The 25454-nt window shown below is 41.5% G+C and overlaps 1 protein-coding gene across 1 annotated transcript in view; it reads right to left on the reverse strand.

The window, feature by feature from the left end:
* The window catches only part of ZBTB11 (zinc finger and BTB domain containing 11), a 32369-nt gene extending 6915 nt beyond the window's left edge, over positions 1 to 25454 (reverse strand). The window contains exons 1-7 of the mRNA XM_084875441.1: positions 24498 to 25454; positions 20036 to 20271; positions 19208 to 19439; positions 8785 to 9623; positions 8375 to 8554; positions 2249 to 2494; positions 530 to 674 (exon numbers count right to left, since the gene is read on the reverse strand). Coding sequence (XP_084731567.1) covers positions 530 to 674; positions 2249 to 2494; positions 8375 to 8554; positions 8785 to 9623; positions 19208 to 19439; positions 20036 to 20271; positions 24498 to 24807 — 2188 coding nt within the window. The 5' untranslated portion in view covers positions 24808 to 25454. The remainder of the gene's footprint in view (positions 1 to 529; positions 675 to 2248; positions 2495 to 8374; positions 8555 to 8784; positions 9624 to 19207; positions 19440 to 20035; positions 20272 to 24497) is intronic.

Below are 25454 nucleotides of genomic sequence, written 5' to 3' on the forward strand. Positions count from 1 at the left end.
TTCCTAGTTAGGGTACATGCCGGGTTGCTGGCTCAATCCCCAATGTGGGATGTGCAGGAAGCAGCTGATCAATGATTCTCTCTCGTCATTGATGTCTCTATCTTTCTTTCTCCCTTCCTCTCTGAAATCAATAAAAATATATTTAAAAAGTAATTAAATTATACATGATTTAAAATTCAGTATACATTTTTCTATGCTGACGAAAACAATGAATATTTTTACATAAATAACATAGCTCTAAAACTAGATTTAAGAACATCTTTTAGCTTTATTCTCATTAATGAAACACTGCACACATACAGTCATCAGTATAATTTCTGAGATAATCACAGAATAATTAATAAATTAATAGTATATAATATAAACAGGGTGGGTTTAAAGTAGGATTACAGTTGTTCCAATGGAAAATAATATAGCCATTAATAAATAATAATACAAGAATAAACTCTTCTCCATGCTCACAATTGTAAACCTACTTTTGCCCCACTCGGAATTATGTCAATAGAAATATATATAAATTCCTCATTACCTGTGTGAATACTCATATGTTCTTGAAGACTCCGTTTGGTAACAAATGACTTAGCACATAGATCGCACTGGAACTGCTTTTGTGATTGATGGAGACTCTGGTGTAATTTCAGACCATGCTTGTAGATGAAAGTCTTCCCACAGACCTAAGACAGCACAGGTATTTAAGACAGTAAAACCGAAAAGCAGATAGCTCTTTCTGAAGAATGAAGATAGAGAAACCTGTATGCCATTTTAAATGAAAAACTTAAATTATAAATAAAACGACAGAGTGAAAGTTGAAACAAATGCCAAAGGTATTTGCTAGTTGATCATCTTCTGATTTCAAAATATTACTATTTTTCTTATACCCATGTGATCACTGGCAGAGCTCAAAGCAAAACCTTATGCTGTTTTTGAGAGATTAAATAGTATATATACTTGTATTAAAAGAGACATGGAGCTCAATAAAAAAATATATATACTAATTTTCTGCTACACCAGCTAGAACAGTGCTTCTCAAACTCTGTGATGAAGAACCAGTCCCCCCAGCCCTCTCCCCGGCCACTAAAATCCACTGGGGAAGAGATTTTTGTTAAATGCAATAAAAATGTCTCAACACTGTCAATAACAGTTTTAAAAAGCTTATTCTCATGTCTGTAGTTATCTTCCATAGACCACACATTTTGAGTAGTGCTATACTAGAAGACCAGAGGACAAATAATACTTAGTTTGACAGCTGACCTTACGTTGATACCTACTGAATCTGGATGAAGGGTACATAGGAACTATTTCAAGCTCTACTAGAGGCCCAGTGCATGAAAATTCATGCACTGGAGGGGAGGTCCCTTAGCCTGGCCTGCCCCCTCTCACAGTCTGGGAACCCTCAAAGGCGGGAGGTGAAACTGCAATCAGGGGAAGGTGACACCCCATCACACCTCTGACAGCAGCACAAGCCTTGGCCGGCCCCGGTTACCTGTGCCTCCGCCAGCCCTGGGCGGCTGGGGTGTGAAGGAACCGGGGGACTCTAGAGGCAGGTGTGCGGAGTGGCTGGACCTGCCTGTGATGCATGCCTGCCACCCCGGTGGGGCTAAGGGGACTGGGCACTGCCATCTTGTGGCTGTGGCAGTCAATTAGCATATTCCCTCCGATTGGCTATGGACGCCACCATCTTTGTGAGGGCATGACAGTCAATTAGTACATTCCCTCTTTATTAGTTAGGATTCTCATGTAACAAAGAGCTAAGACAAAACAGAGAGAGAGAGAGAGAGAGAGAGAGAGAGAGAGAATAGAATAGCCTAATGTTGGCTAATCATAGGATTATTTACTTAGGAGTCATATTTTTATATTTGTACCCTCAGTCTTCCTAAGCACTAGTGGGTACACAGCACAGAGGATTTAGCTAAGGAGATTTGTCTAAACCCTAGGTTCCTTTTGAGTCCAGGTTAGTCCTGCTAAAGGTTAAGGGATGACTGGGATGATTATTCTCACCCAATACATCCCCTATAACTTTATGAATTCCATGAACATTCTAAATAGATTCATTTCAAATTATAATAAATTAAACAGCAAATTAAAGAACACAATTAGGAATCACCCTTTACCCAGGCAACAAACTAAAAATGTCATAGAATTCGTTGTGACATTTTTTAAGAGTAAGGGTGACTCCAGAATCAACCGGTCTCAATACCACTTAAATTTCAATCTTCTTTATATAACAAAATAAATGTTATGGCTTTACCTGGCATGCATGTGGCTTTACACCAGTGTGCTTTAACATGTGTATTCGAAGAGAATATAATTTAGGTAATGTCCTTCCACATATGGAACATATAAATTCTCGTTTGGTCCTGCCCTTCTCAGACGACGTTCCTGATCCCTCATTAGATGTGAAATTGGAAGATGATGAAGAGGGTGCAACTTTTCTGGTATGTCGAATAAGGTGTGCTCTCAAGGAGGCACTGTACTGAAACTGTTTCTTACACAGCTAAAAGAAAAAGTAAACAAAATTCTAAATGTAATTTCATAACAAATATTAAGTGAAACTTGACTTATATGTCAACTTCCCATTTCTATGTTACAATTATATAAATCAATAAACACACAGACTATGTAAAAGGCAATATGCTACAAGTACCAGATTATAAAGCAAAAAGGGTAATAAGGCCCAGCCTCTCCTCTGGAGAGATTTATAATCTAACCACAGAAACCAAACTTACACAGAAATGAAGGTAAAATATTTAAGAAGGAGTAATCTGGATAATAAAAAGCCTCACTGAGGCTAGGTCCGCCTTAAAGAAACTGTAGGACAGAGACAGAGACTGAAGAATGCTATCATTATAGGAGTATTAACAGTTGTTAACAGAGCAAAAATAGGGGTTTGAAAAAGTAGAAAAATAAAACTGTGATGGTCATTGCTGGGGATTCATGAAATCAAAGTTATATATGCTCACCATTTACAAAACTTATTTTTCAGCATTTAAAAAAAAAATATATATATATACTTCTTTATTGATTTCAAAGAGGAAGAGGGAGGGAGGGAGGGAAGAAAGGGAGGGAGGGAGGGAGGGAGGGGGGGAGAGAGAGAGAGAGAGAGAGAGAGAGAGAGAGAGAGAGAGAGAGAGAGAAACATCAATTATGAGAGAAAATCATTGATCGGCTGTCTCCACACATCTCCCACTGGGGATCAAGCCCGCAACCCAGGTATGTGCCCTTGGCTGGAATCGAACCCAGGACCTCTCAGTCCACAAGCCAACACTCTATCCACTGGGCCAAACCAGCAAGGGCAGCATTGTTGTTTTTTTTAAATATGTTTTTATTGAGAGAGATAGAAACATCAAAGGTGAGAATCATCGATTAGCTGCACACCCTACACTGGGAACTGAACACTCAACCCGGCATGGGCCCCTGACCGGAATAGAACCCACTACCCCTCAGTCTGCAGGCCGATGCTCCATCCACTGAGCCAAACTGGCAGGGTAACAAAACTTATTGTTAAAAAAATAAATAAAACTCATTTTTTGATCCACTACCTCTTTCATTTGTTTTTGGTTTGTTTACTCTCTCATGATGTTTATCTTTATAACTCCAAGTAACAGTAATAATAGACAATGACACTCTCTCCCTTACCCCCATTCTCCACACATATGCAATATTATCCTACTTTTTCAATATTATAATTTCTACTAGATCTACTTCAGTTTACATTATTTAGATGATGTAAATGTTATTACAGCTGAAACCGGTTTGGCTCAGTGGATGGAGTGTTGGCATGCGGGGACTGAAAGGTCCCAGGTTGATTCTGGTCAAGGGCATGTACCTTGATTGCGGGCCCATTCCCAGTAGGGTGTGTGCAAGAAGCAGCTGATCGATGATTCTCTCTCATCGATGTTTCCAACTCTCTATCCCTCTCTTCCTCTCTGTAAGAAATCAATAAAATATATTTTTTAAAAAGATTGTTAAAAAATAAATGTTATTAATATGATACACTTTTTGTTTTCTGTTTTGCTTACTGCTCTGTATTTACTGCTAATTCATCATTAAACCCTTTCCCCAAATGTCTACTGAGAGAAGATTTAAAACACATCATCTTGGATTAACAAAAAAAAAAAAACTAAATAAATATTTAGCCCTAGCCTGTTTCACTCAGGTTCTGGTCTGCAAACTAAAGGGTTGAAGATTCAATTCTGGTCAAGGGCACATACTTTGGGTATAGGCTGATACCTTTTTCCGGTGGGGGGGTGTGCAGGAGGCAACCAATTGGTATTTTTCTCTTTCTGTTTCTTCCCCTTCCCCCTCTATTCCACCTTCTCTCAAAAAAAAAAAAAAAAAAAAAAAAACCCTGGCCGGCTTGGCTCAGTGGATGGAGCAGCGGACTGCGGACTGAAGGATCCCAGGTTCGGTTCCGGTCAAGGGCATGTACCTTGGTTGTGGGCACATCCTGAGTGGGAGGTGTGTAGGAGGCAGCTAGTCGATGTTTCTAACTTTCTATCCCTCTTCCTTCCTCTCTGTAAAAAAAATCAATAAAATATATTTTTTTAAAAATAAAAAGTAATACATAACATGATCCTTCTAAGGCAGTAGTACCATTTTCCCCATCTTATGGGTGGAAAAACTGAAGCAGAGAGAAGTTAATTGGCTTTGTCACAAAAGTGTCAGAATAAGGGCTGATCACAAAATGTGCAAGCCAGAATCCATGCATGCCATCACTGCATCACCCTGCTATTTCAGTGTTAGAGTAGCCTTGGCAGGTTTTGGTTTTAAATCTAAGAGACTGTTCCCAATATACAGGGTAGGGTCCCTAGACCTGGACGGCAATCAGGGCCGTGTGAGGGGTGACTGGTGGGTGGGGCAACTGAAGGGCCCCACTAGCGCCTGCCTTGGCTGGCAGCCTGGTGCTGCCTGCTGTCCAGCCCGGCCCCCAATCACCACTACCAGCTGCTTATCTCCTGAATTAGTGGAAGAGCCTTGTGCAGTAAGCGTCCTCCAGTCACCCGAGGTGGGCGCTCCAAGTGTGCCTCTGTGGGCTGTGCACACTGCCCCGTTATAATTGAGCTCTGATTGCTGTTGGCATCACTGGAAGGGAATGACTAGGGGTTATTCCCCTTCCAGTGATGTGAGGACTAGTTGCGAGTAGTGAGGGAGCTGCTGTGCAGACAACCTCACAGAGCAGGACTTGCTTCAGTAGGGCTTTGGTGCTTACTGATTCCCCGCTTGGAGGGTGTCTCTCATGGAGGTGGTAGGGTTATAACCTGGTATGGTCTGAAGCTGTCCAACAAATGCATTGGCTGTGGTACTAAGTCAAACATCTATGCCCTGCCTGGGGCAAAGCTACAGAGCAATCTGCAAATGGCTGCTACTGTGTTAGCATAGGAGATGCCCAAGAGAGACCAAACTGTGAACCAAGGCAGGCTGCAGCTAGAGATGGGTCTGTGGCACTTAGCAAGAGGCATGGACTGTACAGAGGCTGCTTGAGAGTTTTTAGGAAAGTTTGAAGCAGGAGGGAAGAGGAGTCAGCTGTATGGAAAAGCCACTGGAAATAGCTTGGATGGGCCTAAAGGTTAGGCCTCAAGGCATCTCCAGGCAGGGAAAAGTGTGAGCCAGGTTGATGGAGTCTCAGATATGATCCCTGTCTGTCAGCTCTATGGGTGTGGGTGTCTCAGAAAAGGAACAATGGACTCTACCAATCCTTTTGTCTGACAGGAAACTCTCATGCTGGTGCCAAAAAAGAAAAATAAGTTCATCCCTGTATATCCGGTTCCATTAAAGCTGCTGCCCCAGCAATGGAGCTCAGAGAAAGTGAGTCTGAGTTCAGGCCCTTTAAGGGGAACTACCTGGGATTCTGGCAGTCCTCCATTCCACTCAGCTACACATGCTCCCCCACCCCCACCCACCAGTTTTTATAGCCAGTCCTCTTCCTGGCACTGAAAACCTGGGTTGGGTATCTGGTTGAGGCTATGGCCTCTTACTCCTCAGGGGGGTAAGGTATCCCTCCCAATTTTATTTATTTAATTTTAAAGAGTAGAAAGAGAGGAAGGGAGGAGAAACATTGATGGGAGAGTAACGTCGGTCTGCTACCTCCTACATGCCCGCTACCGGGGCAAGCCAGCAACCCAGGCACGTGCCCCGCCCAGCACTCAAACAGAAACCTCCTGGTGCAGGGATGATGCCCAACCAAGCCATACCAGCCAAGCCATTCTTCCTGATTTAAAGCTGCCACTTGTGGGTGTGAGATCAGTCCGTTCTGCATCTCTGCCCCTCCTCTCAATCTTGGTGTGGCTTCTTCTTTAAATCCCTAGTTGTAGGACTTCCATTCATCTAGATTTCAGGGGGTTCTGAATGATGGTTGTTCTGTATTTTTGATGCGAATGTGGAAGGACTCGAGTATCACACTTCTACACTTACCTACCATCTTCACTAGAAGTCTGTTTTGTTTGTTTTTTTGTGTTTTTTTTAATATATTTTATTGATTTTTTTACAGAGAGAAAGGGACAGGGATAGAGAGTTAAAAACATTGATGAGAAACATCAATCAGCTGCCTCCTGCACACCCCCTACTGGGGATGTGCCCACAACCCAGGTACATGTCCTTGACTGGGATCGAACCTGGGACCCTACAGTCTGCAGGCCAAGGCTCTACTCACTGAGCCAAACCAGTTAGGGCTCTGTTTTTTTTATGTTTGTTTGTTTGCTTTGTTTTAAAGCTTTCTTCTTTCTGCATAGTCCTGGATTCCTCAAGTTGTTTTTCCTCTTGAAATGTTTATCATGAGTCTGATTATCCCTGGTGTCCATTCACATTTCAGAATAAGATGTTTAAAAAGATGGATTGGGCCGAAACCAGTTTGGCTCAATGGATAGAGCGTCGGCTTGGGGACTGAAGGGTCCCGGGTTCGATTCCAGTCAAGGGCATGTACCTTGGTTTCGGGCATATCCCCAGTAGGGGGTGTGCAAGAGGCAGCCAGCCTATCGATGACTCTCTCTCATCGATGTTTCTAACTCTCTATCTCTCTCTCCCTCCTCTCTGTAAAAAAATCAATAAAATATATTAAAAAAAATAAAAATAAATAAAAATAAAAAGATGAATTGGAATTTCTGTGAAAGGGGGGGGTGGGCATTAACCACGGGCTTTACTTAGAAGTGTCTTTAGGTCTTTTGTTTATGGACTTTGGATTTCTCATATCGGAAGTCTTTCTGCTTTCAAGGTAAAAACCTGACTGTTAACATGCTAAGAACTGTTTAGGGAAAAGACAACTTGAAAAATTTTAATATTCAGTATGGAAGCTTTTACTTTTCCTTGTTTTGGGTGTAGTACATTTACCCTCTCTATATACAGTGTTCCCAGAACAGTTATAATTTTATCTTTTCTTGAACGTAAAGGATGAATTTTTTTCTGAGGAAGTGGTGGTGGGGACTTAATTGCCTCTCATAAAGACTTTTAACAACCAGAATCGCTTCTCCTTTTAAGATAGCTAGTAATACTAATTCCTAAGCTGTTTAGTAGTTCTGCAATACAATTTTGACCGATTCTTAACTTTCCCCACTGAAAGCCTGGCAATGACCTTTTTAAATAATCTGTTGAATCAGTTATTCCATCTATTTATCAGAGTCTAGAATTTAGTTGCTAAGTTCTCCTCTCCTATTCTCTTTGAGCTTATTTATTTTTTCCTTCCATGGACACTGTGTGTGCCCTGCTGGAAAACTTTTTTTTTCTTTAAATATATTTTTATTGATTTCAGAGAGGAAGGAAAAGGGAGAGATATAAATATCAATGATAAGGCAGAATCATTAATTGGCTGCATCCAGCATACATGAGCCCACAACCCGGGCATGTGCCCATGATTAGGATCAAACCTGGGACCTTTCAGTCCACAGATCTATGCTCTATCCACTGAGCCAAACCAGCTAGGGCAAGAACTTACATTTTTAAAATGATAATTTTACTGTCTCACTAGTATCAGGAAGAAGTAGAGGTATATCACTAAATATATTTTTTTGCCAAGGAAATACAAGTACAAATCAGAGGATAAGTCTTATAGTAATACTAGAGGCCTGGTCCATGACATTCGTGCACTGGGGTGGGGTGGGGGGGCCCTCAGCCCGGCCTGTGCCCTCTCACAGTTCGGGACCCCTCAGGGGATGACGACCAGTTGCTATAATGCGCACTGACCACCAGGGGGTGGACACTCAAGGCAGGAGCTGCCCCCGACTGGTGGGTCCACCCTTCAGTCAATTTGCGTATTAGCCTTTTATTACATAGGATAAGGAAAACAGACACATAGAACACAAATGGCAGAAAAACAATGAAGCAGTAAGTTAGATTCCACTTATCATGAAGTTAGACCATCTTTAATTATAGTTCAGATACTTACCGGGCATTTGTAATCTCTAGATCTTTCATGTTTCAGTGAGTGCATTATAAGCGTGTATCTTCTCTGAAAAACCATTCCACATTCCCCGCATTTATGCGATGCTTCCTCTTCAGTATTCTCTTTAGCATCCCTTTTTGGCTGTTTCATCTTTTTTCCTCTTTGAACTAATTTCTGGGCTACCTAAGTAAGGGATAGAAAACAATCTAAGTAAATATTAATCATTTTTATTTTTAAGTCATGAATCATAAATAATGCAAATTCATATATCTTATTATACTGGTATTAAACTTGAAGTTGCTTTCCAATACTTACTTATCCTCCACCCCACAATTTTCACCATACACATAAGTTTATCCATAAAATACTTTCAAATTAAAGCTAAAACTACAAATGCCAACTCTGCATCATACCTGTTGGACTGCTGACTTGGGAGGGGCTTTCCGTTTCTGCAGCTTTTTCTCCATTCCTTTGTGTAGTCGAATATATCCCCCTTCGTTGACAGAACGCTGTCGAAGCCTGCTTCTGTAAGTATCATCATCAGGGCTTAGGTCTGTCTTTGCAACTAGATTTTCCTGATCTTTTAAAGACTGGCCAAGGCTCTGCCTATGCTCTGGAATGTCTTCACAAATATCCTCATTTGATGTATCATTTCCCATATCACTGTTTTCTGGAGAGCCACTGATTGCATTCTCTTTGGAAAGCTTAGGAGAAATATTAGAAACTGTGCTACCTTCTCTGCTGTTTACAGTTTCTAGTTCTGTCTGGTTGTTTTTTGTTACTAAATCGACAGACTCCACTTCAGGATGAGAATCAGCTGCACAGCCTGTAGGCGAAGGTGCCGGAGCAGCCTCAGCCTCTGCAGAGACCTGGGGCTCAGGCTGCTGTCTGGGCTCCCCGTGCTGCTCAGTTTCTGGCGCTTCTCCATTCACCAACAGCACAATTTCACAATCCCCAAGGTCAGAAGGTAAAGCTGTGCTGGTTCCCTCATTGTTAACCACAGGAGGTGTTGTATCTCTGCTTTGTTCTGGCAAGTTCTGGGTAGATGCAACTGTTTGTACTTCACCCTTCTTATATACTGTTAGCTGCTTCTCTTCCATTAGTTTATGTACATTTTCACAAATTTCTAAAACTTCTGACATGAAGAGATGCCGAGCCAAGATGGCTACGTCAGCCATGCTACAGAAATCAAAACTTAGCACAGAAGTATAGGCAAATTCCAGTAAAGGCAGGAAGCTTGCTTTACAAAAACCTATATGAAACAAGACAGATGGGGGACAAAAAAAAGTCAAATCACCATGAACACACCTTGTAAGAACAATTAATACAAGATTATGACAATATAAAATAGAATATAAAGGCAAACATGACCATTTATTCTGCAATTAAACACCCTGGATTTGTTTTTGTGTTCTGGTTGCGTATTAAGCCTTGACTAACTCACTTCTATAAGCCGACTCTCTCAATACCTAAAATAGAAAATAATATCAGACTTACTACCTCAAAGAGTTGTTGTAAGGCAGTCATTTTCAAACTGTACTCCTTAGAACCCCGGGGGTTCCTCAAATTCCCCTCAAGAAACAGCTGCTGGAGAATGGAGGGTAAAAAAAGAGAGGGATGCAGGTGAGTAGGCAGGGTTCAACCAACTTGTCTCCTAACCTCACTTCATATGTATAGCTGCATATTTTAATAGAAGTCCATATAAAAAATTTATTGTGAACAATGAGTTCTACTACTAAATATTCAAAAACAAGGTATAACGTAGGATGTTATCAAAATGTTTCTATAGAGAATTAGATAATAGTACAGGTCATAAAATGTAACTACTCAACTCTGTCATTATAGCTAGAAAGAGTAGTCATAGATAATACATATACAGATGGGTGTGGCTGTGTTCTAATACAATTTTATTTACAAAAAAAAAAAAACAAGAGAAAAAGGATTGGGCTATGGTTTGCCTATTCCTGGTCTAAGGAATGAAATAATTACTGTACACATAAGGTATTACATTCCTATTTTATGTGAAAAAATAAAATCAATTTATTTCTCTAAGTTCTCAATACTTCGCTTTCAAAATCCATATTAATTATATTCATGATTCAAATATCAGAAAATTATAGTGATATGTCTAACTCCATCTCCATACCCAGTATTTTTAAGAATTTGTATAGCTTTCCAGAGTTTCTTTATAAAGTCAAGCAAACATTCTTATTTTCCTTTTTTTACAGGAGGTATCTTATTATACTCTACTGTGCCTTACTTTTCATATGTAATAATTTATCTTAGAGAACTTATTAAAATATTTTTAAAATTAATTTTAGAGAGGGAGAAGGAAAGAGACAGAAACATCAATGATAAGAGATTGATTGATTGCCCACCCCTCCGCCCGCCAGGGACCTAGCCGAAAACCTGGGAATGTATCCTGATTGGGAATCAAACTGTGACCTCCTGGTTCATAGGTTGACACTCAACCACCGAGGCACACCAGCTGGGCTATCTTAGAGACCTTTCATTAAAATATAGAGAGCAAGCCCTAGCTGGTTTGGCTCAGTAGATAGAGCACAGGCCTGCGGACTGAAGAGCCCAAGTTTGATTACGGTAAAGGGCACATACCCAGGTTGCAGGCTCCATCCCCAGACAAGGGGATGCAGGAGGCAGCTGATCGATGATTCTGTCTCAACATTTATGTTTCTCTCTCTCTCTCTCTACCTTCCTCTCTAAAATCAATAAAAATATATATATTTAAAAATAAAGAGGAGTCAAAGCAACCTTTTAAAAACACACATTTGCCGAAACCGGTTTGGCTCAATGGATAGAGCGTCGGCTTGGGGACTGAAGGGTCCCGGGTTCGATTCCGGTCAAGGGCATGCACCTTGATTGTGGGCACATCCCCAGTGGGGGGTGTGCAGGAGGCAACGGATCGATGTCTCTCTCTCATCGATGTTTCTAATTCTCTATCCCTCACCCTTCCTCTCTGTAAAAAATTAGTAAAATATATTTTTAAAAAAACAAAAAACAAAAAACAAAAAAACCACACACATTTGCTGCGTTATTTAATTTTGACTCAAGCTACATAAAATGCTGTCCTTTTCCATAGGCAGATGGAGTGCACAAGTATACATGGAAGCCATAAACTGTAAGATACATTAGGATCAGGTTGAACACTGAGGAAACTACACACCAACATTATCATCATGGCTGTTTCTGCCATTCCTATGAAAGCTGTAATTAAATAATTAAATAGGCTATAATCATATTAATCATGCTATAAATTATGAGACCAAGTTAAAAAAGCCTGAAGGAATATTTATATATATATGTATATATATATATATATATATATTTTAATTGATTTTAGAGAGGGAGGGGAGAGATAGAAACATCCATGATGAGATTCATTGATCAGCTGCGCCCCACACTGGGGATCAAGCATGCAACCCCAGCATGTGCCCTGACCAGGAATTGAACTGTGACTTATTGATTCATAGGTCAGGGTTAAACATTGAGCCACACCATCTGGATAGAAAGAATATTTCTTTAAAAAACACACACATAATAATGTATGTTGGTATTTTACCTACTATCTTTTTAATTTCTAAGTTTGAAGCCATAAGAAAATTTTACCACAAAAGAATTAACACTGTCCCAAATAACACTTTTGACTATCTAAAACCATTTTTTCAAAGCTACAAGTTGTGTTAGCTTTGAAAATACTATAAGAAAATCCTGTCTTATGTAAATTACTATAAAACAGCCCAGTTGGCATGGCTCAGTGGTTGAGCCTCGACCTATGAACCAGGAGGTCATGGTTTGATTCCTGGTCAGGGCACATCCCTGAGTTGTGGGCTTCATCCCCAGTGTGGGGCACAGTGGATCGATGAATCTCTCTCATCATTGATGTTTCTATCTCGCTCTCCATCTCTCTTTCTCTCTGAAATCAATAATTAAATTTTTTTTTTTTTTTTTTCAAAAAAGAACCACTTAAAAATACTATAAGACAGCCGAGACCGGTTTGGCTCAATGGATAGAGCGTCGGCTTGGGGACTGAAGGGTCCCGGGTTCGATTCCGGTCAAGGGCATGTACCTTGGTTGCGGGCATATCCCCAGTAGGGGGTATGCAAGAGGCAGCTGATCGATGACTCTCTCTCATCGATGTTTCTAACTCTCTATCTCTCTCCCTTCCTCTCTGTACAAAATCAATAAAATATATTTAAAAAAAAAAAAAAAATACTATAAGACACACACAAATTAGGAAAACAAAAATAAAAAATCAATCATAATCTTACTGTTAAAAGGTAAGACATAGTTTTGGTATTCTGTTTTTACCTCTAGCCTTTTTACACACACATATACACACTGTGTAAATGAAAAGGAAACGGGTAATTTTGCAAGATGAAACAGATGTGAGAGAGACATATCGGTTGGTTCCCTCCTGTTCAAACCCTGATCCGGGTTGAGCCTGCAAGTGAGATACTTGCCCTTGAGTGGTAATCGAACCTGGGAGCCTTTTTGCAGGCTAATGCTCTAACCACTGAACACAAACCAGCCAGGACTTCTTTTTATTTTATTGATTTTAGAGAGAGAGAGAGAGAAGGAGAGGGAGAGGAACATGGATTTGCAGTTCTACTTATTTATGCATTCAATGTTTGATTCCTAACTGGGATCAAACCTGCAACCTTAGCTATGGGGATAAAGCCAACCGAGCTACCAAGCCAGGAAATTTTCTGTTATGCGTTTTATGAAAATTTTAAAACATTTTAAATGGACAGCATGCCCCGCTAGTTTGGCTCAGTGATTGAGCACTGACCGATGAGAGCCCGGAGGCTGCGGTTCGATTCTGATCAGGGCACACGTCTGGGTTACAGGCTCGATCCCCAGTGTGGGGCGTGCAGGAGGCAGCCAATCGATGTGTTTCTCTCACATCAATGTCTCTCTCTGTTTTTCCTTCTCTTTTCCACTCTCCCTAAAAACCAATGGAAAAACATCCTCGAAGATTAACAAAAAATAAAATTAATTTAAAAATAAAACAAAATGTAAAACTAAACCCTACACATAAAAAATTTAAAAAAAAATAAAAACTTATGACAGGTACTTCCACATCCAGCATACAGTATGGTAGACTAAGATGCCCTGAAGGACTCATATACTTGAAAAAATACTAAATAAAAATATTATAAAGTAATATTCTAAATAATCAGTGCCCCACCAAATTAAGCCAAGCTTAATTTAGCACTTTGATTAATTTTATTGATTTCAGAAAGGAAGGGAGAGGGAGAGATAGAAACATAAAATAAATAAATAAATAAAAACACCTTAAGATGAGAATTTAAAGTGGTCCCAGACTGCTAATGCCCTCAGTATCTAAAGAAGCAAATGCTTTTCTAGGACTATCAACTTAGGACTCAAAGATTTCCCATAAAATTCTAAAGAATATGAGTTCAGTATGTATAGGGTGTTTTGTTTTTGCTTTTGTTTTTGTTTTTATCACAAAGAAACACGACACAATGAACAAAAGTTAGTAGAAACAAATAGCATAAATCAAACAAGCAAAGAATATACGTATTGCTATGATCAAACATGAAAAACAAAGGGTAGCATACTAGTAGAACAAATGGCCATAAAATAGGGGTGTTGAACTCAATCAGAAAAGGGGCCAAAATCTAAAATCCAGCCTAAATCGCGGGCTGAATGGTTTACTGAACAGTCATAAACTGACAATGTCATAAACTGACAGCGGAGTGCAGTGATGACAGCGCGGTGCGGGCCACATTGCAAGGCCTGGCGGGCTGGATTTGGCCCGCGGGCCTTGTGTTTGACACATGTGCCATAAAAAGTACTCCCTAAAAATGATAATCTAAACTAAAACTAAAAAGAACCTCTAAAATGGAAAACATAAATTGGAATTTTTTAAAAAAAAAATCAATAAATTTCATAGCAAATCAGACACAACTAAAGAGTGAACTAGAATTTTTCAGAATTTATAAAGAAATGGACAAATTATGAAAGAGAGATTAAAAGACACAGAAAATGAGAATGTTTCAAAAAGTTTAAAGTACTGCCCTAGTTGGTTTGGCTCAGTGGATAGAGCGTCAGCCAGCAGACCAGAGTCCCAGGGCCAATTCCAGACCAGGGCACATGCCCGGGGCTGCAGGCTCGATCCCCAGTAGGAGGCATGCGGGATGGTTCTCTCTCATCATTGATGTTTCTATCACTCCCTCTCCCTTCCTCTCTAAAATCAATAAAAATAAATTTTAAAAAAGATTTGTTAAAATTAAAATAATAAATAAATAACAAATTTTTTTTAAAGTTTAAAGTACCTTGAAATAATATAGCAAAAGATATGTAAGGCCTTTGTTGGATAAATCTCTAAAACTTTATTATAATCTCTAACAAAATACATTTTTTCTTTTTGTAGAAGTTGAGGAGCTGCTTTGACAGTTTATATGGAATAGCAATCGATTTTTAGTAACTAAAACCTACCTGAATAATAAAGGTGGCACACTTTCCTTATTATAAAGCTAAGGTAATTAAGACCAAATTTTAAGAATGTACAATACAAAAGCCCTGGAGGGTGGCTCAGTTGGTTGAAGTGCTGTCCATACACCAAAAGGTTTCAGGATCAACCCCGTCAGGTGCCCATGGGAGGCAGTCAGTCTCTCTCTCTCTCTCTCTCTCTCTCTCTCTTTCTCTCTCTCCTCTTCCCCCCTTCCTCCCTCTCTAAAAATCCATAGAAACATGCCCTTAAAAGGATAAAAAAAAACGTTAAAAAGAGTGTAGAAAGAAACAGCCAATAGATTAGAGCAAAACCTAGAGCCAGTATGAAATACACATGGAAATTTATTTTGTTTTTTTTCCTTACCTGAGGATATTTTTCCACTGATTTTAGAGAGAGTGGAAGAGAGAGGGAAAGACAGAGAGAAATATCAGTGTGAGAGAAACACACTGATTGGTTGCCACCTGCATGAGGCCTGACCAGGGTCCGGGCCGGGGAGGAGCCTGCAACCACGGTGCATGCCCGTGACAGAACAGAATTCAGGACCCTTTGGCCCACAGGCTGATGCTCTATCCACTGAGCCAAACTGGCTAGAGCAGAAAATTGTTTTCTAAGAGAATTTGCATGGTCTTTGGGTGGAAGAGGTTAGAATATTCACTAAATGGTTCTGAGACAAGTGGTGATCAAAATGGGGAAGGAAATTATATCAAAAACCTATATCTCATACTAATATTCTGACTAGATTAAAAATTAAACATAAAAGAAAAACTAGAAAAATGTAAAAGGACAATGTACGAAAATATATATGAGTAGGAAAAAATTTTTGAAAGTATAAACAACAAAGAAAAATACTGATGAATTCAACTACCTACACTAGGTAATTAAAAAACAGATATACATTTTTTTATAAAGTATTTTTATTTTTTTGCTGGTCACCTGCGCCTCTCATTTAAGAACTAGAGTTTCTTTGGGGTTTTGTTTGTTGTTTGTTTGGTTGGTTAGTTAGTTCAAGATTTTTGGACAGAATAACCAGATGGCTTGGGCAATAGCCTTTGGAGAAAGCTATTCTAAAACTACTTTATTCTTTTAATCCCAAACTCTCTATAAAAATCCTAGTCATTGCTTAACACCTGTATGTGTCTGTTTGCTGTGTTAGGAATGATTTAGATGTGCGCATAAATAATGCAGCCACAGTTCCATTGATGAATGCATTAGGTGTTTCCAGGTATTGTGGCCATAAATTATGTGTACTCTGAGCCCAAAGCCATATAAGAAATGTGTGCTCAGTAGACTGCCAAATACTTTGGTAGAGATTTGCTTCCTTCGCTTGAGTGTCAGAAACTATCCTTCCTATCTAAGGAACTCTATATGGATGAGAAGCAGTTAAGAGTAGATAGTTATACTGGAATGTGTCTGGCCTTACAAAAGGTATTTGATCCATAATGTGATTTTAGAGGTCCCAAGAAGACCTTCGCTTTTAATTCCCCATCCTTCTCCAAATACTGGCTTCCCACACAGATTTACTCCTTTAGCACTGAGCTGCTCATCTGTCATTTAAATGAAACCAGGAAGGGTGATATATTAAGCCATATTAGGGATTTATACACTCTAATACCTAGTGTACATTAGGTTTCTCATTTATTTTCCTGGGAATAAATTAATGGTATAGGAGAAGACAGAGAGAGAAAAGAACACTGAGAATAATAGAGTAGGGAGTAAAGACATAGGTTCTAGAGTAAATGGACATTTAAACCCTCCCATCCTCCATCTGTGTTTACTTAAGGTTCATGTGACATGGGATTAGGACTCCTAGTTAGGAATTATTTTCAATAAGCAGTTACATGAATATGTAGTTTATGAATTTATAAATTCAGTACATTGTAGGGTGGGTTAAGGACTATGACTTTTTCAAACAAAATGAAATACTAATGCTTCTCCTCCATTACAGGAGTGAGCAGCTAGAAAAATCAATTGAATTAATGTTATGATAATAAAAAGTTATTGGAATTATTAAAAAAAAAAGTATTTTTATTTTTTAATATATATTTTTGATTTCAGAGAGAAAGGAAAAAGGAGAGAAAGAGAGAGAAACATCAATGATGAAAGAGAATCATAGAATGGCTGCCTCTTGCACACCCCCCACTGGGGATTGAGCCTGCATCCAGGGCACGTACCCTGACCTGGAATCAAACTGTGACCTCCTGGTTCATAGGTTGATGCTCAACCACTGAGTCACACCAGCCAGGCACTGCATACATCCTATATAATAAAAGGCTAATATGGAAATTGACCAAATGGCAGAATGACCAGTCGCTATGATGCACACTGACCATCAGGGGGCAGACGCTTAATGTAGGATCTGCCCCTGCTGGTCCGTGTGCTCCCATAGGGGAAGCGCTGCTCAGCGAGAGCCTGCTCACAGCTGGCAAGCACAGCAGCGGTGGCGGGAGCCTCTCCTGCCTCCGTGGCAGCCGGACATCCCCAAGGGTTCCCAGACTGCAAGAGGGTGCGGGGCGGATGGAGGGACACCACTCCCCCCCAAGTGCACAAATTTTGTGGACCAGGCCTCTGGTATTTTATAAACTATCTTTATCTATTTAGCATTTAAAGCAAATGAGAATTTTTAATGTCTCCTTCACTTACTATTGGCTTACATATTTGCTTAGCAGTCCTAGCTGGTTTGGCTCAGTGGATAGAGTATTGGCCTGAGGACTGAAGGATCTGGGTTCGATTCTAATCAAGGGCACATGCCTGGGTTGTGGGCTCAATCCCAGTAGGAAGTGTGCAGGAGGCAACCAATCAATGATTCTCTCTCATCATTGGTGTTTCTATTTCTCCCTCTCCCCTCTCTGAAATCAATAAAAAATATTTTTTAAAAAAACCCAAAAAGCAATGTTATTTGCTTAACATATATAAAAATAAGCAGATGGAATGAAGAATAAAAGAGGTTGTGTTTTTTTTGTTGTTGTTGTATTGCAGTTATTTGGGGGCAGACATTTAATTTACTACAAGCTACTGGGAAACTGGAAAAGAAAAACACTCGTGCTTTTTCCTGCTTCAAATGCAAGAAAGACAGAAAAAAAATTCCAAAGCTAAAATATAAAAAGACTGTATCTGTGATGAGTTTTAAGATGACCCAGTATAAGGAGTATTTTCTCCTGAGTCACCAAACACAGAAAAAAAGCAAACTCCACTAATCTAGAATGTTATACAACTCTATGCTCCATCAAAGTTTTTGCTCACCATTGTATCCCTAGAGTCTACATTAGTTCATTACACACAGTAGATGATTAATAAAAAAAATTTTTAAATATGTTTTTATTGCCGAAACCGGTTTGGCTCAGTCGATAAGCGTCGGCCTGTGGACTGAAGGGTCCCGGGTTCGATTCCGATCAAGGGCATGTACCTTGGTTGCGGGCACATCCCCAGTAGGGGGTATGCAAGAGGCAGCTCATCGATGACGCTCTCTCATCGATGTTTCTAACCATCTCTCTCCCTTCCTCTCTGTACAAAATCAATAAAATATATTTAAAAAAAAAGAAAAAAAAGAAAAATGATGAGGGAATTATTGATCATTGATCAGCTGCCTCCTGCACACCTCAACTGGGGATCGAACCCTCAACCTAGGCAAGTGCCCTGACTGGGAAATGAATTGTGACCTTGTGGTTCATAGGTCAATGCTCAACCACTAAGCCACGCCAGCCCAGCAGGGTAGCTATTTTAATTCACACTAAATTTTCATTTATTGGTTCCTAAGCCCTTACATAAGTTCTAATAAGGCCAAAAACAAAAGTCAAATTATTCATTTACAATAACAATGAAACAAACAAAAAACCCTCTACCTAGAATTCTCATTATCCTACAAAGACAGTTTGATTATTGAACCTAATGAGTTCTAATGATTAATCTTAAAAAAACAACCCCCCCGAAAACAAACAAACAAACAAACAAAAAAAACAGACCTTCAAAAGTGCTCTATAACCACATGTTCCACAACTTAATATACAGGCAGTCATTTTTTTAAATAACATAATTACTTAGTGTAATAACACTGATGCAGTCATGGACTTTTTTCAATCTGTTTTTAACAGTGTAAATCCCAGATAATCTTCTACTGCTACAATTGTCTCGCCTCAGAGGCAGTGGATAGGAAATGACAGCCTTTTCCATAAATCTACCTTGGAAACCTTGCTAACAGTTTTTAGTTTAGCTTAAGTCTGCTGCTGTAAGTGGGCTTCTCCCACTTCAGCATAAACCCTGACTTTGTAAGAAACACACACACACACACACCTCTTCCAGTATGTACTTATAAACAAAAAGCAAGAGTATGAGAAAATTCTTACCGGAAAGATCCACCACAGCCTCATGACTGGAAATAGCTCCTTTCTCAATAAAAAGATCTCGAAAATATTCACTATTAGCTGACAAAACAGATTTATGAGCTTTGTACTCCTCTCCTTCAATTAACAAAGTAACGTCACAGAACTGGTTGGAGAGTCTCTGTTCGTTCAGCTGCTTTAACACAGCCTGACAATGTTTTGGAGAAGAACGTTTCACCACTCCTTTGGTGTCAACCTATCAAAATAAGTGTGAGACCAAGAGATGTATTACATACATCTGTATGTCTACCCTTAACAGAATTTAAGACAAGACACATCCTTCCCTTTTAAAGGATACCACTAATTAAGAAATAGCCTGATAGTCTTTCTTTATTATCTATGTATTTATGTGAAAAGATATGTTGTTTTCACTCTCTTCTTGACCCAATGAAAGCCTACATCTCAGTTCTTGCTGCCTTTTCTTACTAGCCTGAAGTTTGATGACATATGAATCTAAATGAATCTAGCAAAGACCTAGCCAGCTTAATTTTACCTTGCTTCATGACCCAGAGTGTATTCTATCTGTACCAACATATCGTCAAAAAAGAGGAGTAATTAACAAGTTACATTCTGAAGAGAACAACAGGAATATTTACGATGAATGAAGAGGCAATATTAGCATACTTTTAGTGTATATAACAACATAGTGCATTACTTTAGACCCAGACCTGCTTAAATCTTCAACTGTCAATGTCAATACTCAAGCAGTTTTAGTAGTTTAAGAAAAAATTCACAAGGCCTACAAACACTAATACACTAACATGTTAAAGCTGAATGAAAAGTTCGACTTACAAATACAAGTTCATGTTTAGATATTGGCTTCTTTTTTGCAGACTTGGAGGCTGTACTTGGAGTTGAAGTAAAGTTGCTCAGGTCATCCTCTGATTCATTACTTTCATCTCCAGATTCAAGGTCTAGTCCTAATTCTTCCAACATTTCTGAAGTATCTGATATTGGACGGGAGCGATCTAGTTTCTCCTGGCATTTGCTACATTGTTTAATGTAATCTTTGACTTGCTTTAATATACCTACAATAAAAATAAAAATTAACAAATCAAACTTAATGTTTTTCTCATTTAAAAATTGAAAAATATATATTGTTTATTTAGTTTGTGTATACTTATTTATCTTCCTGTGCATGCATATATGTAGACACAAACATGCTCCATCAAGTACACAGAGTTCTTTAGAGTTTAAGATACATTTTTTCAAAGATATAATGTTACAAACAATGGTTTCTTTCCATGCTGAAGTGGACTGTTTTGTTGCTTATTTCTAATTGTTCACTTTCCCATCACTATGTAGCACTGCCCATTTTCATGTGGGCTGCTACTCATTCATGTGTTAGGAGCTACATAAAACTGCTAATATTAAACTGTTTTGACCTTCATAAACAGTAATATAATGTGGCTCAAGCTACACCTCTTCACCTTACTAACATCAGGTTTGACCATGCACTCTGCTTTGGTGAATGGATATGGTATGTGCCGTGTCTCATTAGAAGTTTAAGAGGCACTGTGCCCAGCCGGTGTGGCTCAATGGTTGAGCGTCCAGCCTGTAAACCAGGAGGTCACAGTTTGATTCCCAGTCAGGGCACATGCTCAGGTTGTGGACTCAATCCCTAGTAGGGGACGTGCAGGAGGCAGCCGATCAATGATTCTCTCTCATCATTGATGTTTCTATATCTCCCTCCCTCTCTTCCTCTCTGAAATAGAGAGAGAGAGAGAGAGAGAGAGAGAGAGAGAGAGAGAGAGAGAGAGGGAGAGAGAGAGACTCTGTGTGACCTCAGTTCTCTGAATTTCATCCCCTCTTTTTTTTTTTAAATATATTTTATTGATTTTGTACAGAGAGGAAGGGAGAGAGCTAGAGAGCTAGAAACATCGATGAGAGAGAGTCATCGATCAGCTGCCTCTTGCACACCCCCTACTGGGAATATGCCCGCAACCAAGGTACATGTCCTTGACCGGAATCGAACCCGGGTCCCTTCAGGCCCCAAGCCCACGCTCTATCCATTGAGCCAAACCAGTCTCGGCTTCATCCCCTCTTAAAGAACATGTTCCTGATGGATGCTGTCCTTTAGCTTAAACTGTAGATGAAAAAAGACAGATAGGGCCAATCTGCAATCTGAACAGGACTACAACCAAACCTTGTAATCATATTACAAAGAAATCTCATGTTTTTTGAAAGCTATAACATTCTAGGTTTTCTTTTCTTTTTTATTGTTGACACTATTACAGATGTCCTTCCCTTTCCTAGCCCCTCGAGATTTTAAGTTTATCTGAAACAACAGCATTTACAACTAACAAAAGTTGAATGTACAAAGGCACTCTCAAAACTCTACTTTGAATTTCAACTTCCAGCCCAGCATGTTGGGGTGGGGTAGGGAGCAGGGAGGAACACTTTTTAAAATTAAATTAAATTTTTTAAAAATTTTTGGTTATTGAATTCAGAGAGGAAGGGAGAGGGGGAGAGAGAGAGAGAACATCAAGAATGAGAGAGAATCATCCTCTGGCACGCCCCACCCTGGGGATCGAGCCTGCAACGTGGGCATGTGCCCTGACCAGGAATCAAACCCTAACCTCCTGGTTCATAGGTCTATGCTCAACCACTGAGCCACTCCAGCTGGGTGGAACATGTTTTATATATACCGGTAGTAGGTCTTTGCCTTGAATGACATGGTTTTGTTCAATGTTAGTTTGTTACAACATTGATGAAATGAAGAGTTAAATAGGAACTTAACTCTTATTTATATCAATTAGCCTATGGTAAAATTGGTGCCGAAACCGGTTTGGCTCAGTGGATAGAGCGTCGGCTTGCGGACTGGAAGGTCCCAGGTTCAGTTCCGGTCAAGGTCATGTACCTTGGTTGTGGGCACATCCCTTGTGGGGGGTGTGCAGTAGGCAGCTGATCGATGATTCTCTTTCATCGATGTTTCTAGCTCTCTATCGCTCTCTCTTCCTCTCTGTACAAAATCAATAAAATGTATTTTTTTAAAAATTGGTTTTGTTATACATCGTTTTGCTTTAAGTCACAACCTATTAAGGACATTAAATGAGGATTTACTGTACACACACACACACACACACACACATCATCCTTATAAATTAGGACCAATTAATTCTCATTCTACAGACTGGAGGAATGAAGTCCTAATAGGCAAGTAACTTGTCCAAAGTCATATCTACCGTGTTTCCCAGAAAATAAGACATCCTCTGAAAATAAGATCTACTTACAGGTTTCCTTCTGAGTGAAATATAAGGCCCCCCCCCTAAGCTAAACATGAGAGATTTGGTCCACTGATTCTGAAAGAAATGGAGTCACAAGAAATTCACCAGGAAATTCAGGAATTGGATTGTTATGATGATGTTCCAGAAGATAATGACATGATTGTCATTGAATAAATGAGTAAATTCTTGATACTGTAGGATTCACAGTTTGTCTGGTTTGTGTTGACAACTACCGTACCATATACAGGTAATAAATTTCCTTTATTTTCATTTAACAATAAATGTGCACCGTATTCTTCTTCATGGAAAAATAAGACATCCTCTGAAAATAAGACCTAGTGCATCTTTGGGAGCAAAAATTAATATAATACACTGTCTTATTTTCGGGGAAACAGAGTAGCTTTGTGACTATGGCCAAGTCCCCAATCTCTCAGGCCTGTGTTTAAATGTTACTATTTATAAAAATAATAACAACAAATGTTACTATTTATAAGCACTTTGGACAGTGTCTGACACAGTAACTACGACACAAGAGTTTGTTAAGTAATGCTCACCGGTCAACCTCTCTGGTACCAACAAAAACAGTCCACATACAACACCAAATTACCATGAAAGGGTTCTTTAGTTAGTAGTGACTTGGAACAAAGTAAAATGAATGACCTTGGCGGGTAGTCCTCTAATAAAACAACTTGAGGAACAGTTTCTTACCCCAGAGCAGGGTTTCTCAACCTCTGCAGTGTTGACATTTGGGGCCAGATGGTTCTTGGGGGGGCGGGAGGGAAGGGGGCGTCCTGTTCTGAGCACTGTGAAGGCTCAGCAACCCCGACCTCTATGCAACTGGATGCTAATCCACCCCAGAAACAACCACCACAACTGTTTCCAGACATCGTCCCTGGAGGCAACACCGTCCCGGCGCAGAACCGCTGCTCTGCAGACCTTCCTACAAAGAGCAACATCTGCTCCCGCCGTGAGGGCGGGATCAATGCCCACCCCGCCCGTCCGGGGACTACTCCCTACACGGGTCCCCAAGGCTTCCAAACCCTTTGACATTGTACCTCTGACTGCAACAATCACAGTAACTGCATTTTTTCAAGGCATCCATAGTGCCTCGCAAAAGCTCCAAAGCGCTTCTCACAGTATTAAAGGGAAGAACATAAAAAAAAAAAAAAAAAAAAAAAAATCAAACTAGGAGAACCCGCTATTCTTTACATTAAATTCTTGCCCTAAAAAACCCGAAAGTTCCACACTTTCCCTCTGAGGGTGGGGGTAAGGGGAAGAGATCAACCAAAGCACTTGTGTGCATGCATATGGGCCTAGCCAGTGTCCACGGACAACAGGGGGTGGGGGCATATGTAGGGAGGGGTTTGGGATGGGAATGGGGGGATGAGGACAATTATGTGATACCATAATCAATAATAAAAAATTAAAATTAAAAAAAAAAAAGAAAGTTCCAATGTCTCTGAATCACTTCTGCACACAATTACATTTCGCCTCCCTTCCAACGCAGCACCCCGGTTGAGGAATACGAGGAAGCGGGTGCTGAGAACCCAAACCTGGGGCTCAAACCCTAGGGTGGGGGTGGGGGGAATGCGCCGGAAGAGAGCGGGGCGGTGGGCGGACCCTCCCCAGCCCTCAGCGCAGCCCGGCTTCTTAAAGGCGCAGCGCACAGCCCCGCCAACCGCTGCCGGGCGCCCGGGCCAGGACCTCCCCCGGGGGAAGCCGGCGGCCCCGCCACGCCCGCGGCCACGCCCCCGCCCGCCCCGAGGAAGCCCCTCGCCCCACCCCGGGCCAGGGCCCGCCCCCAGCTTCCAGGCCTCCTTCCTGTGGGAAGTGCGGCTCCCTTCCCGTCCCTCACCCTCTGGGCTCCGCCTGGCAGCCGCTCCGGCGCCGCGCGTAGGCTGAGCCGGCGGGGGGCGTGCGGGGAGCCGGGCGAGGGGCCCTCCGGCGCGCAGTGCTGCACGCAGGCCCGGGCCCGGCCTGGACCCACGCCGCCCGCCCTCGCGCCGCCGCCGCGGGCGACATCCTACCTCGCCACCAGTACGTCTTGGACAGGTCGTGCCAGGTCTGATGCTGGGTGTGGTGGGTGCCGCCCGGGCCCAGGTGCGCCGCCTCGATGAGCCCCCAGCGCCGCTCGGGCTGCAGCACCACCTCCAGCTCCGCGAAGGTCTTGCGGTGCCGCTGCCGCCGCTGGTAGTACAGCGTCCCGTCGCGCACCACGTAGCAGGCGGCCGCCTTGCGGATCTTGCGCTTGACATTGCCCTCCGTGCCCGGCGCGTACGGCTCGCTCTCGTTCGTCAGGTAGCGCAGGATGGCCCGGTAGCTCTCCTCGCTTGACATCGCCGGCCCGGGCCCCCGGAGCAGGGCGCCTGTCAGGGGGCGAGGGAGGGAGACAGCGGCTCTGGCTCCGGGCGGAGGTTCACCGCGGCGCGGACACTGCGGGGAGGAGCGGCTGTGTCTGCGGGGAGCGCCCCTCGGCCGCGCCCGCAGCGCGGAGGAGGGAGCACTAACGCGTTGGTAACCAGGGGGAACTGCACTTCTCCGGCGCGCGGGATCCGCTGGCGACTGAGAAAATGGCTGCTACACCACCGGAAGTGACGCAGGTCCGGGGCCGGGCCGGGGGAGAGGGAGCGCGCCCTGATTGGAGCCCGGGCTCTCGCTGTGAAGCCCGTCGGGTGACGTCAGCGCTGCGCGGGGACATTTTGGAAGCGGGTAGGCCCTGCCCGGGAGCTCGGGTTGGCCGTGGTCGGACATCTTAAGTCCTGGCAGTTTCCCTTTTTAATTTTCCCCTCCTTTCCCATGCTCTGAGCGTGTGCTGGAGCTGGTGGGCAATTGTTACTCCCTCAGTTTACTCCGAGAGGCCCTCAGGTGTAAAGGAGTCTGTTCCCCTCCCCCACGACCCGACCTTTTGAGACACATAAAAACATAAAAGTATCAGATTTTATTTTATTTATTTATTTCAAATATATTTTATTGATTTCTTACAG

Source organism: Pipistrellus hanaki (assembly GCF_964339955.1).
Source record: "Pipistrellus hanaki genome assembly, chromosome: 2".
NCBI lineage: Eukaryota > Metazoa > Chordata > Mammalia > Chiroptera > Vespertilionidae > Pipistrellus > Pipistrellus hanaki.